General features: G+C 30.6%; 1 protein-coding gene across 2 annotated transcripts in view; it reads right to left on the bottom strand.

The window, feature by feature from the left end:
* The window catches only part of LOC118183337 (methylcrotonoyl-CoA carboxylase beta chain, mitochondrial-like), a 97,011-nt gene that overhangs the window by 33,280 nt on the left and 50,928 nt on the right, over positions 1 to 12,803 (bottom strand). For both annotated transcript variants that reach the window (XM_035352841.2, XM_085820630.1), the window contains 3 exons: positions 11,007 to 11,098; positions 2,450 to 2,613; positions 1,034 to 1,143 (listed from right to left, as the gene is read on the bottom strand). In XM_035352841.2, coding sequence (XP_035208732.1) covers positions 1,034 to 1,143; positions 2,450 to 2,613; positions 11,007 to 11,098 — 366 coding nt within the window. The remainder of the gene's footprint in view (positions 1 to 1,033; positions 1,144 to 2,449; positions 2,614 to 11,006; positions 11,099 to 12,803) is intronic.

Raw genomic sequence — 12,803 nt, 5'->3', positions numbered from 1 at the left:
TCTCCTGACCAGTCAACAATGGGTGCCTGTTTTCCTCACAGACAATCCCATTGGAGAGTGATTCAGATCATCAACTGATCTGGAAGGAACAATGCACCAGATACAACCAATCCCACAATATGGAAAGACACAGTTACAGAGGTGGTGGAAAAATGGTATGGACTGGGATCTCTCCCGATGCTCACACTGACCTGTATGTGTTCCATGGAGGAATTTTGACCAGTATGAGATATCGAGATGAAATCCTTGATCAATATGGCCACCTATATGCCACTGCTATTGGTCCTGGATTTCTTCTGATGGACAATAATGCATGACCTCACCGAGCTTGTGTTGCTGAAGAATATCTTGAGGGTCATGGTATGCAGCGGATGGAATGGTCAGCTCAATACCCATACCTGAATCCGATAGAGCATCTTTGGGACTACCTTGCAGACAGGTTGCCACTTTAAGTCCTCCTTCATGATTGTTAGAAGAGCTTGACAAGGATTACTCAGTGTCTGGTCATTGATTCCCATTTCACTGACCGACAACTTAATTGACAGCACGGAATGTTGCTGACAACAATGTGTTCCAGCTAGGGGTGGACACATTCCTTATTAGAATCCATTTTTGCTACCATCCCCATTTTTCCTTAAAATACTAAGATATACTGTTTCCTCAAGACTGGACTTCTCTGCCAAGAGTGAAATTTTTTGTTGTAATTCATGCCTGTGTTGAACTTTAGAAACATTCTATGTCGTATTCATTAAGGAATTGTTTAGCAAACATGCCCTGTAAATTTCTTCTTTCTTTGTTCCTTCATTCCCAAATCAGAACAAAAAATATGTTCCTTAACTTTTGGAGGGCAGTGTATAGATCAAATGGTTCATAGCTTAAATATCTATATTATAAACAAAGCAAAATAAACACACTGAGCATTTCTGAAATTTCTTTAAAAAATTTACTGAGTTTGTCTACATTTCAATATTAGTTCATTTCTTATGATTTTTTTAATGTTTCTTGCAATTATGAATAACTGTATTAAACTTACCATTGTAAAATTGTCATCCTCAAAACAGCCATTAATACAAAGAGTTATCTTAGGAACTGCTGCAGAAGAATGGGCTGCAACCATCTTAGCTCTGTCTTTGAGAAGAGAATCTGTATAAAGGAGGGGAAAATGTATTAATATTTTCCTATGCATTCAGAATACGTAATACGCAACAAAATGACAATATTACTACTGTTAAGTAGAAATCAGACTGTAGCAGCCTGCTATTCTAGAAATTGTATAAACATTAATGGTAATTCTCTATTATACTACTACAAAGTTTTATTTTAACTTCAATCCTGATTTTATAACTAATTTAAATTCCTAATTGACATATCTTCCTTTAAGTAAATGACTACTCCTGAGAGCAGGGAGAGATAAAACATAATTCTACATGAAAAAATATAAAGAATGATTAAATGCTCAAAGATAAATGGAAATCACATACTTGTTAATACAACAGGATTTCAGTCAAGCAGAAGCTTGTTCTCTAATGTACAATGCTTTACTTTTAGGCGAAATTTGTTACTTCTTAGAATAAAATGTTTTGATTGTATTTTAATGTTCTAAATATGTAATCACTATTCAAATAAAGCAGAATAAGTGAAAAAATTAAATTTTCTTGATGATACAAGAGTAAACAGATTAATATGCATTTGAATTTTTCTTTTCTAGTTATCCCAGATGCTCTACTTAACATTACCTGAAATATATTCAAGCACTTTTTGCTTATATGTTTGAAAACTGTGGATACCAGAAAAAGTAAAGCTGTTTAGTTCAGGCTTTTGGGAGAAACTAACAGAAAAACAATTCCAAGATCAAAACTAAAGGAAAAGCATAATACGAAAGAAATGAGCATTGAGGTTATGGAAAAATGTATGGGCTTGAAATAGATTTTGAGATAAATGCTTTTTTTTGAATTTATATATGTCATAATTTTGAAACACAGTCACAATGGCTGAGTGGTAGGGCGAGAAGAAGAAGGTGATACTAAACTAAGTTCAGCCAATTATCATCTTCATTTCCAGATTTCCAGGCACACTAGAATAATTCCTCGTAGACAATATACTCTTTAATCATAACAATTACAATAGTTTTATATATACAATTTACAAGACATACATATTCTAACTAGAATGAATACATACATATTCATTTGTTGAATAAATAATAATTCAAGAAAGCTAAGAAAAAAATGTTAGAACTTTTCAACCTCAAGCAGAGAAAAAAAAAGTATAACAAATTATATCTTTCTTGTAACTGTAATTCAAAAAAATATTATGCATTTTTTTAAATGGGGCACCTTTTTTTTTTTTAATAAGATGATAATTACGTGACTGGAAACCATTAGCATTTCATTTAAAATTGTAATAGAAAAAGAAAAATATGAAATATTACTAATATATTTATAACTACCATGAGAAATAGCATGTGAATGATTGCCATCTTTAAAACACCCTGAATTTTGCAAAAAGATCAGTGGTATGTTTCGTTTTTCACAGAGTTGTATCATATGTGTTCCTTTCTGTGCATCTTCAAATGTCAAAGCATTGCAGTTTGCAAGAATACCAACAAGCATCCTACAAAAATTAAAGAAGAAACAAAATTATAAATGTACAGAAATAAATAAACAGAAAGATAATTAAGAATAAAATTCTTACAATCTACAGCTCCTCTCCAATAAAGTAAAGCCTAAATTTCATCAGAAAAATGAATATTTGAATTTAGAAATTTGTTTCTAAATTCAAATATTCATTTTTCTGAAGTTCTCAACCTTATTTTGCCCACTGTCCACTTTGAGAATATATATATATATATATATATATATTTCCTAAAGCCCCCATTTTTCTTTTACTTGCAAATCTGAAACAGCTATTGCCACGATTACAGTTAAACGTATAATATTATATGTAAGATTCAGAAGTTGTAAGATTCAGAATAAGGATATGGCCCTATCCTTATTTTGAGTTTAAAGAAAACAGTTTCAATGAGAACAATTAAAATGCATACTTAATTATATTAAAAAGTATCTTTATTAATATTAAAAAACATTGAATTTATTACTTATCTACTGAGAAGGTTGAATTTGATGCATTTTAAGAAGTTTGTTAATATCAGGTTCTATTTTACTTAAAAACAAAGTCGCTGCATTTAGTAACATGGAGACGATTTCTCATTTTAGTTACCAACGTTGCTACAGCACTAAATGCACATTCAGCTAAATATGGAGGTGGGATTGCTATCAGAAATTGTTGAACAATCGACCATAATCCTGGGTACAGTTGCAAAATCAGCTTCTGCAACCAAAATTCTTGGTAGCTGTTCTTAATTTAATTTTTAATCCTTCATTTGTCATCAGTTCTATTAGCTCTTCTAACTAGGATGATCCTGCTTTGTTGACAATTGAAAAACGATCCAACACCCAGTATGGTTGTCCTTATTAGAATGTCTTAGGAATGTGCTTTGAAATCACTGTAGAGGTTTTCCAAGTGCTGACAGTAAACAAGCAAGTCGTCATGCTTGAATGATACTACTGATAAATTTGGGAAGTTAGTATTGAATTCGCATCTGCCAATATTTCTTTTGTATAACAGAAGTTTTGACACAAAAGCAGCAATGCTAATCAAGTCATCACCTTGAAGTTGGAGACTGACATCATTAAACAATTTATACAGGTCTGTCAAGTACGCAATATCGTTTTTTGATGAGATGAGGTTGCCGCACAGTTCTGTGTCTTTGTTTCCTTTCTTTTCTATCACAGACCCAAACAGATTGTAAAATCGAGTCAATCAAGTACCTTTTGGCACCTCTGTGTGAGGCAGCATTCATCATTGGCAATGCAAAGTTGATTATACAATCCATCATTCAATGAGTTATTTGGGATTTTATTAACTGCTCTGATAACATATTGCAGAGATGTATGGAGATGTTCACTCAGATTTTTCACAACCAAATGCTGGCGATGAATTATGCAATGCACAGCAAACACATCAAGAATTTTATTTTTTTAAGCACATTATGAAGCCTTTGTGATGCCCTGTCATAGCCAGTGCACCATCCTTAGCAACTGACAAAACATTATTAAAAGGAATTTCTTTTTCATCACTAAACTTCAAATATGGTTTCTCCTTTTGTATCTATTTCCAAATTGGTAGCAAAAATAGTTTTTGACATTATTTTTTCATCTTTGATAAACCTCACATATGACAATAACAATGCTTCATTGGTTGGTAAAGAGGACTCATCCAGCTGAATTGAAAATTGACAAGTCTGCAGATAATCGCACAATGATTCTTCAATGTTTTCAGCCATCTCATCAATTCGTCTTTGCACAGAACTATTGCTCAAAGGAATTTTTCGGATAAAATCTGTAGGTAGTTTATGGAGCACAATGGTTATTACTTCTTTTACGGCTGGTAAAATCAAATCTTCTCCAATAGTATGTGGTATGCCTGTTTTAGCAATCAACAACGAGATATTGTAAGAAGCTTGAAGTCCATCATCGTCTTGCTTAGAAGCTGATGAAAAACGTTTTGATATAGTTGGCTGAATTTCATACTTCTTTTTCATGTTTGAGATGTTGGTCACATCTTGGTCTTTTTATTTGGGTGAATTTTATTAAAATGATCTTGAAGCTTAGGCTTCATTGCTTCATTTGAAAATGTTTTTTGACAAATAAGGCAAATTGGTGATGATGTATTTGTGGGATTTTTGATAAATTCATATTTAATATAATCCACACTATACTGCCGCCTCTTCTTTTTTGCTTCCGATATGGTTTTTACTTTACACATACGTGAGTAGTAGTAATGAATGCTACATATATCATGTTAAGGGTTATTTGTTATAAAATATATATATACTGGGACAGTTGTGACAAGAAACGTGACATTCAGAGCGTGTTGATAATTAGCTGTCACAAGCTGGTAAAAAAAATACATGCCAAAAGACGGTTGTTTTAAATTAACTATTTGCATTACCCAAAAATACGTGACAAATATTGCAAGTTCTCAATTAACTATTTCCTTTTGTTATGGAAAAAACAGGTGTTAAACACCGTGCGGGAAATCCGCTCAGGGAGACACAAAAGGAAGACTTTGAAAATGCTAAAAGATGCACGAGGAACTGTGATAGACGTGCTGTGAATAGGGTGAGAAGATTGCATCTGCAGAAGCGAATAGTCTGCCTCAGTTTTATTCAATGTCCTAATGCTAATTTTAACATAATTCATCTTTTGTATAACCAAGAATTAATTTGTCCAGTTTTCATTAAAATCAAAAAGACAACCTGTCTGTTTATTCTCCCATCTTGGGAAAACTCATCGTCGTTACAATAGTAGTGAGTGAGAAGTGAAAAGATCAACTTTTAAAACATTGTCATCAGTCGAGCGTGATAATGCTAATGAAAACAAAATGAACAAGCATTCTCTTTATATAGGTTGGAGATACATAATATGCATCGACAAGAATAAGATAAACATGCAGTGGCTCGTTTATAACACTCGGCACAGAAGTAAAGCATGGGTTAAGGGTAATCAGGGAACAGACTGCAGGTTAGAAGAAGCACAGAAATTATGGAAATAATTGTCAATTCCTGCAGGACTGTAAAATCACGTTATTTAACAAAAATGTGTTATAACCTGAAACGCTACAAGCATATTTTTTGCTATTTTTTATTAACAGGCTTTTGTTAACTTTACCTGTATTTTTATATGAGATATTTCACGTGAAATTGGATGATTTGAATTTTATTTCAAATTTGAATTTTAATTCAGATCTAAAATAAAAAATCTTCTACTGCCCCCTAAATCTCAAATGCCCACAAGGGGGTGTTATTGCCCACGTTGAGAATCTAGGACATAGTATAAAATGCTAAAGCCTTCCTGATCTACACTGCATGGGGGAAAAGCATAACTATTGGAGATAAAATATTCTTTTATAAGATCTATCACTATTCTGTAGAAAGGTAGAAATAAGATGCAGTTTACAATTCAAGATGCCTTTTTATTCATTTTTTTTTTCCATCTTTAAAGACATATAATCAGAATCAATATAAGATGTTGGTGCTAATAATCCTCATATCCCATATATTTTTTTATTTTAATTTTTTTTTTATTTCAAGCCTCATATAGGTAGAAAATGATCACTGACCATGCTAAATTAACAACATTTTTGACGCATAAAAAATACAATTGTCAAAGTTAATTGAACTAAGTAAATTTTTTGTTTCGTTAATATAAAGGTATTATAGTTTTGGTTTTATTTAATATAAATAGTAATAATACTTGTATTAAACAAACTAAACCAACTTCAAAACTAAATTCATAACACACATCATTATTTTACATTGAATGGCAAACTAGAATTATTAATTTCCTTAAATTAAAAGTATACATATACATTAAAAGTATACATACATTAAAGTATACATTATAAATTATACATATTTTTTAAAATATTATCACAGACTTTAGACTGAAGGAAAAGAAAATTTTTTGTTTTTTTTAATTGAAAAACCTAGATGTGAAAATTATTCATAAAATCTAGGAACTCCTTTATTTAAAAAGATATATGTGGTCTAAGTGGATTAGAATTCCTGTCATCTCAAGGTAAAAGTGACTTTTTCTATAATGATTGCAGTAATTATGCAAGTTATTTATAAAGTCCTGGACAGTTCAAGATTATATCTTACATAAACTATACAACACAGTGGTTTTCTTTCTTCTTGAAACCTGAGAATGCAAGTCTTTCTAGCTAATTTCTACTTATGCTTCTCTTTCTAGTTAATTTCTACATCTCTTTTTTTAGTACAAGCCAAAATAATAATAAATAAATAAATAAATAAAAAAAAATAAATAAATACAAATAAAATATAAAAATCTGAAGGCTTTCAGATTTTTATATTTTATTTATTACTACATTATGCTCAAAGGGGCATTTTTTGTAACGTTTTGTGTGTTACCTTAATTTATTAAATTTCATGTTCTTTGCTCTTAAAGCATAAAATTCAGTTCAACAGCAATATCGCAAAATAATTTTTAAATGAGCATATATTTAGAATTTCTGATACATAGTTTCCTGCACTGCAGATAAAAATGTTTTTTTTATACAGTGTTGCCATAGCTTACTTTGAAATGTTGAGTTTGTTAATAAAAAATTCATTAACGTTTTACAAAATATGAAATAGATAATAAAACAAATTACAAATTCGGGCTTCCAGATGCACATATTTGGATGACAGTGTACTTTATTCAAAATTTGATGGCTCTAGGTACCATTGTTTTATCACAATGCGAGAAACATAGATACATTTACGCAGATTCTTCATTATTTAGTTTCTTTAAGCATAATACACCGCTGGGTGGTGAAGTGCCTAGCGCATTGCGCAGCTGCACCACAGGTCCGGGGCTCGATCCATGGGCTGGGCAAGGTTGACTCAGCCTTTCATCCCTTAAGTATGTTGATAAAATGAGTACCAAACCAGGGTACCAAACAAGTACCAAATAATGTCACAAAAATGAGAACCAAACAAGCTGACCACTTGACCAGGGCATATGCTGATGCCCTCTGGGGCCCAAAGGTCAAGAAAGCAGAAAAAGTCACTGCAGGCTGTGGCACAGTAGGGTTGTTGTGCTGAGTTTAGTTTTTTAGTTAAATATAATATAGCTCTAATATTTGGTGGCAACAATTTGAAAAGTGAACAGATATTTCAATGCAAAATGCCAAAACGAAATTAATAGTCCTTCCGGCCAAACTGCCCCTTTGGACTAAATATTAATTAAAAGAATATGAAAGCTTTTAGATTTTACATTTTGCCCAAAGGAACATTTTTTACCATTTTGTGTGTTACCTTTATTTATTCTTTACACTTAAACCACAAAATTCAGTTCAACAGCAATATCGCAAAATAATTTTCAAAGGAGCATTTTTTCAGAATTTCGCATACACAGTCTTGTGTGCTGGAAATAATTTTTTTTTTTTCCATACAGTGTTGCCATTGCTTGCTTTAAAATTGTTGAGTTTGTTAATAAAAAATTCGTTTAAGTGTTACAAAATATGAAATTGATAATAAAACAAATTCTAAATTCCAAATTAGAGCTTCCAGATACCTATATTCAGTCACGGATTACGTTATTCAAATTTGGATGGCTTTAGGTAGCCTTGTTTTATCACAATGCGAGAAAGAGACATACATTTATGCAGATTCTTCATTGCTTAATTTCTCTAAGTTAAAAATAAACAAATAAATAAATATGAAAGCTTTCAGATTTTACATTATGCCCAAAGGAGCGTTTTGTTAACGTTTTGTGTGTTACCTTTATTTATTAAATATCATGTTCTTCACACTTAAACCATAAAATTCACTTCAACAGCAATATGGCAAAATAATTTTAAATTGAGAATAACTTTAGAATTTCGGATACTAAGTCTCATGCGCTGGAGATAAAAATGTTTCCTTCCCCTCGTAGAGTGTTGCCATTTGCTCACTTTGAAATCGTTGAGTTTGTTAATTAAAAATTCGTTAAAGTGTTACAAAATATGAAAACGATAATAAAACAAATTTGAAATCACAAATTTGGGCTTCCAGATGCCCATATTGGGGTGGAAACATTCAATGTTCAAAATTTGATAGTTCTAGGTACCGTTATTTTATCACAATGCGAGAAATATACACACATTTATGCAGATTTTTCATTATTTAATTTCATTAAGTATAATACAAGACTCTAATATTTGGTGGCTACAATTTGAAAAGTGAACGAACATTTATAATGAATCAACACAAAATGCCAAAATGAAATAAATAAGTCTTTCTGGCAAATTACCCCTTTGGACTTTAAAAAGAAAAAAATCTGAAAGCTTTCAGATTTTATTTTTTGCCCCAAGAGGCGTATTTTTAACATTTTGTGTATTACCTTTCTTTATTAAACATCACGTTCTTTGCACTTAAATCATAAAATTCAATTCAACAGCAATATGGCAAAATAATTTTAAAATCATCAGCCTGTAGAGTTCCTCTCTTTGTAATTCGAAGTTACTGTTGGAAGTGAAGAATCTTAAGAACTGATAAGCGAATAATCACTTGAGTTTGTGTGACAGGAAACAACAAGATAGAAGGGTAAACTAGCCCTTTATTATTCCAACTAAGTTTAACAAAACTCCGTCTTGGCATGTACAATAAAGCCGACACTTCGAATTGAACTTATACTAAGAATTAACCTAAACTAATCTAAACTAAAGAAGTATAGCCGAAGCTATCAAAATTCTAACAGAGTTGTCCCCTTAATGTTAATAGACTGCAAAGCTATCAAGGGCCTAAAGTACAGCCGAGTATGATAATAGCTTAGGAAAGAAAAGCCTAAAAATGGCGGACATGTGCAGACAGAATACCTCGTATCTCTCTCTCTAAGACTGAAGAACTTTATGGTTAAATACCGCTCTTCCTCATTATGTATTCAGACATGATTCTAAAACTACGTTCTGACCGGAAGTGGTAAGTAGACGTTAAGAATCGATAGGAAAGGAACATTAACTCAAAATTTAAATGTTAATAAAATTAACATAATCTTTACAAGCCTATCTTTAGAATTTCCTATACAAAGTCTTGTGCACTAGAGATAAAAATCCCCCCCTCCCCCCGTACAGTGTTGTCATTGCTTGCTTTGAAATCTTTGAGTTTGCTAATCAAAAATTCGTTAAAGCATTATAAAATATGAAATTGATATAGATTCTTTACTATTTAATTTTTTTAAATATAACACAGGGCTATAATATTTAGCGACAACAATTAGAAAAGTGAAATGGACATTTAAAATTTTCAAGGGAAAATATCAAAACGAAATTAATAGCCGGTCTGAGCTAATGCCCTTTGGGCTAAAAATCATAACATAAAATACGTTTTTACACCAACAAAATACCAACAAAAATAAAGGACACAGACGCCTGTAATAATGTTGTATGAAAAGTATCTATACTTTATTCTTAATGCCATTTAAAAGATAAAATTTAAATGCAGACATCCTATACTTGAAATATGATAGCTGGTATTTAGTGCCGTACTTCACTGTAAAATGTTAAACAGAACCTATTGAAGTAATGCAATTATCATATTGTGCTTTTGCAGTCATCATTACAAGCATAAAAACTAATTCGAAATGATTACAATAATTAAACTTTTTATTAAAATGTTTTGCTAGTTTGTAACTGCAAACATTCATATAATTTTTATGGCAATAAACAATGCATTGTATGAAGACATTTCTTTTCAACATTCAATGCATATTGCAAAGTGCTCATACCTCACAAATTTCTGAGCTATAAAGGAGAGGAAAAGGGGGAGCTGCTTTTTCTTTTCAGGAAAAAAAAAAAGAGACAGGAGAAAGAAAAGAAAAAGAAACTACATTTTGAAAATTCAAAAGATAAGAAATGCATACCTTAAACCAGTGTTTCCCAACGTGGGGGTAATTCGATTGTTACGGGGAAATTCAAAAATGGATTAATCTAGAGTTTAAGTGGACAAGGGACATTCAATTTTCCAAATTTTTCTTTAAGTCGAAATTTTTCATTTTTTATTCCCAAAAATAAAGAATAATGTAAGTGCATGTAAAACGTTTAATATGTAAAAAAGTTTTTAAATTGCAGTGTATTTTAATATTTCATAAAGAATTTTCTCTGTAGACAGGGACATTTAAATGCTTAGAAATTTCTTCCTAAAACCTATCATTCAAGTTTCTTTCCTGAACATTTTAATTCTTGAATATTAGAAATTATGAATATGCTAGGGGTAGCATAAGAATTTTAGAAAGGATTAGGTGGAGCATAGCACAAAAAAAGGTTGGGAAACACTGCCTTAAACAATAATACTTAATAATTTTCTGCTACATTTAATATTTGATTGTCTTTCAAATCACATATATTTTAAAAAATTTAAATTTCTGGAAAAAAAAAACTAAATTTAGCTTTTACATACATACCCATGTATATAGCCAAATCCAGTTATTAAATTGATGCCAAATTTTGCTTTGAATTCTTTAAACATACTTCCATCTAAAATTCTAGATAAAATCTAAAAATTTTAAGAAGATATTTTCACAAATGTTTCATGTTTAAAACAGAAAAACAAAACAATTAATGTTCATAATGATATTAGCAAATCTTATATAAAGATAATTCTTCTACAATTTTTTTTTTTTTTTTTTTTTTTTTTTTTTTTTTGCAATCATTAAATTAACTATTTTTTTTTTCATTATGTAACAAATATTTGACATTTTTACTAGGAAATAGTTAACTCCCAGTATATTGTAGGAGGCCTTATATTGTGGATTTAATTTCCCATAGAGGACACAAAGTTATTGTGATGTTACAGTGGTGTCTCACTGCTATATTTTCATCACATTACATTTGTAACTACGATATGTCACATTGTGATGCAGTTGTGAATGTCACAGCAAACATTAAATGTGATCACAAGAAGATTCTCAGTCTTCCCCCATTCCGACCTTTCATGGACTTACTCACATAATTCTCCTTCAATGGTAGATATCCTTGCTGAAGTCCCCATTACTTAATGATTCCCTGCTGAAATCCCCCCCCCCAATTCCTTGTTAGACATTTCAATAACCTTTCAAAATCTGTAATTTTTTATGCTAATAACTTAACATTTTAATTACTTCTTTTCTTAAAAAAATATTTATATTTCATAGAATACTTTTTTTGTGTAATACTAAGTAATTGTGGAACTATATTCTGCGATGAATGCATACACATTCTACTGTATTCAGTATTGTCATGAAAGGCTGACCAAAGAGTTTCATATAGATATTTTTTTCCCTGACCAAAAAACTAAAAACTTTTCATGACAAAAAAATTTAATTCTGTTCCTGCTGTTAGCAGAACATCTCCTCATTGCTAAATTTTCAGGAAAGCACTATTTATTCTATACTGATGTAAATGATATCACTAATAATGAATATATAATAATAAAAGCATAATTTAAAAATTATGAATGAAAAGGAGTAATAATTGGACAAAGGATTCATTTTAATTTGTATTAACAAGAGTGCAGGAGCAAAGGCATAACAGAAAGTTTGCTTTCACTTTCGTCTTGTTGCTTAAAATTTTAACTTACGCAGTCAATTTTATTTGGTAGATATAATTAAACTCCTGTTGCTTTTAATATTAAAAGATAATGTAAAAAAAAAGTTTCATGCATTTTATTGCAGTTCCTTGCATTGTGATCTGCTATTTTTCAAAATTCATTAGTTACCTCTGTACACAGTGCATTGCGTAAAATTACAAGTGATGCCACAGTTCTATGTTGTTACAAATTATGCCATACTTTCATAACCAGATTTCGTTTACATATATTATTTCAGATGAATGAAATTTGTAATTGTTATAATTTTACAAATGGCATATTACTTTTCAATGCTATTTATTTTTATATGCAGCACGCTCAGCTATTTTTCAAAATTCATTTCACAAATTCATTAGTCATTTCTCTGCATGGAACTTTATGTCACATTACAAATGATGCCATACTTCTATGACCAGGTTCTAGATGTAATGTGTTTTGAATGAAATCATGTAATTATTATAATTTTACAAATGGCATATTTCTTTTCAATGCTGAGCATTGTTTACATGTTTTCTTCTAAGATTATTTCTAAAATTTATTACATTAATTCTTTTTATGTCATGTTTTTACATATAACATATTTATGCTGTATTGTCAAAGGAACCCAGTTTCTTTATTTAGAAATTTTGTTAGA

Source organism: Stegodyphus dumicola, chromosome 7, assembly GCF_044657685.1.
Source record: "Stegodyphus dumicola isolate Sdum_Otavi_A_Nest chromosome 7, ASM4465768v1".
Taxonomy (NCBI): Eukaryota; Metazoa; Arthropoda; class Arachnida; order Araneae; family Eresidae; genus Stegodyphus; species Stegodyphus dumicola.
The sequence above is the reverse complement of the archived record's forward strand: the minus strand, read 5'-3'. Positions and strand labels throughout refer to the sequence as shown.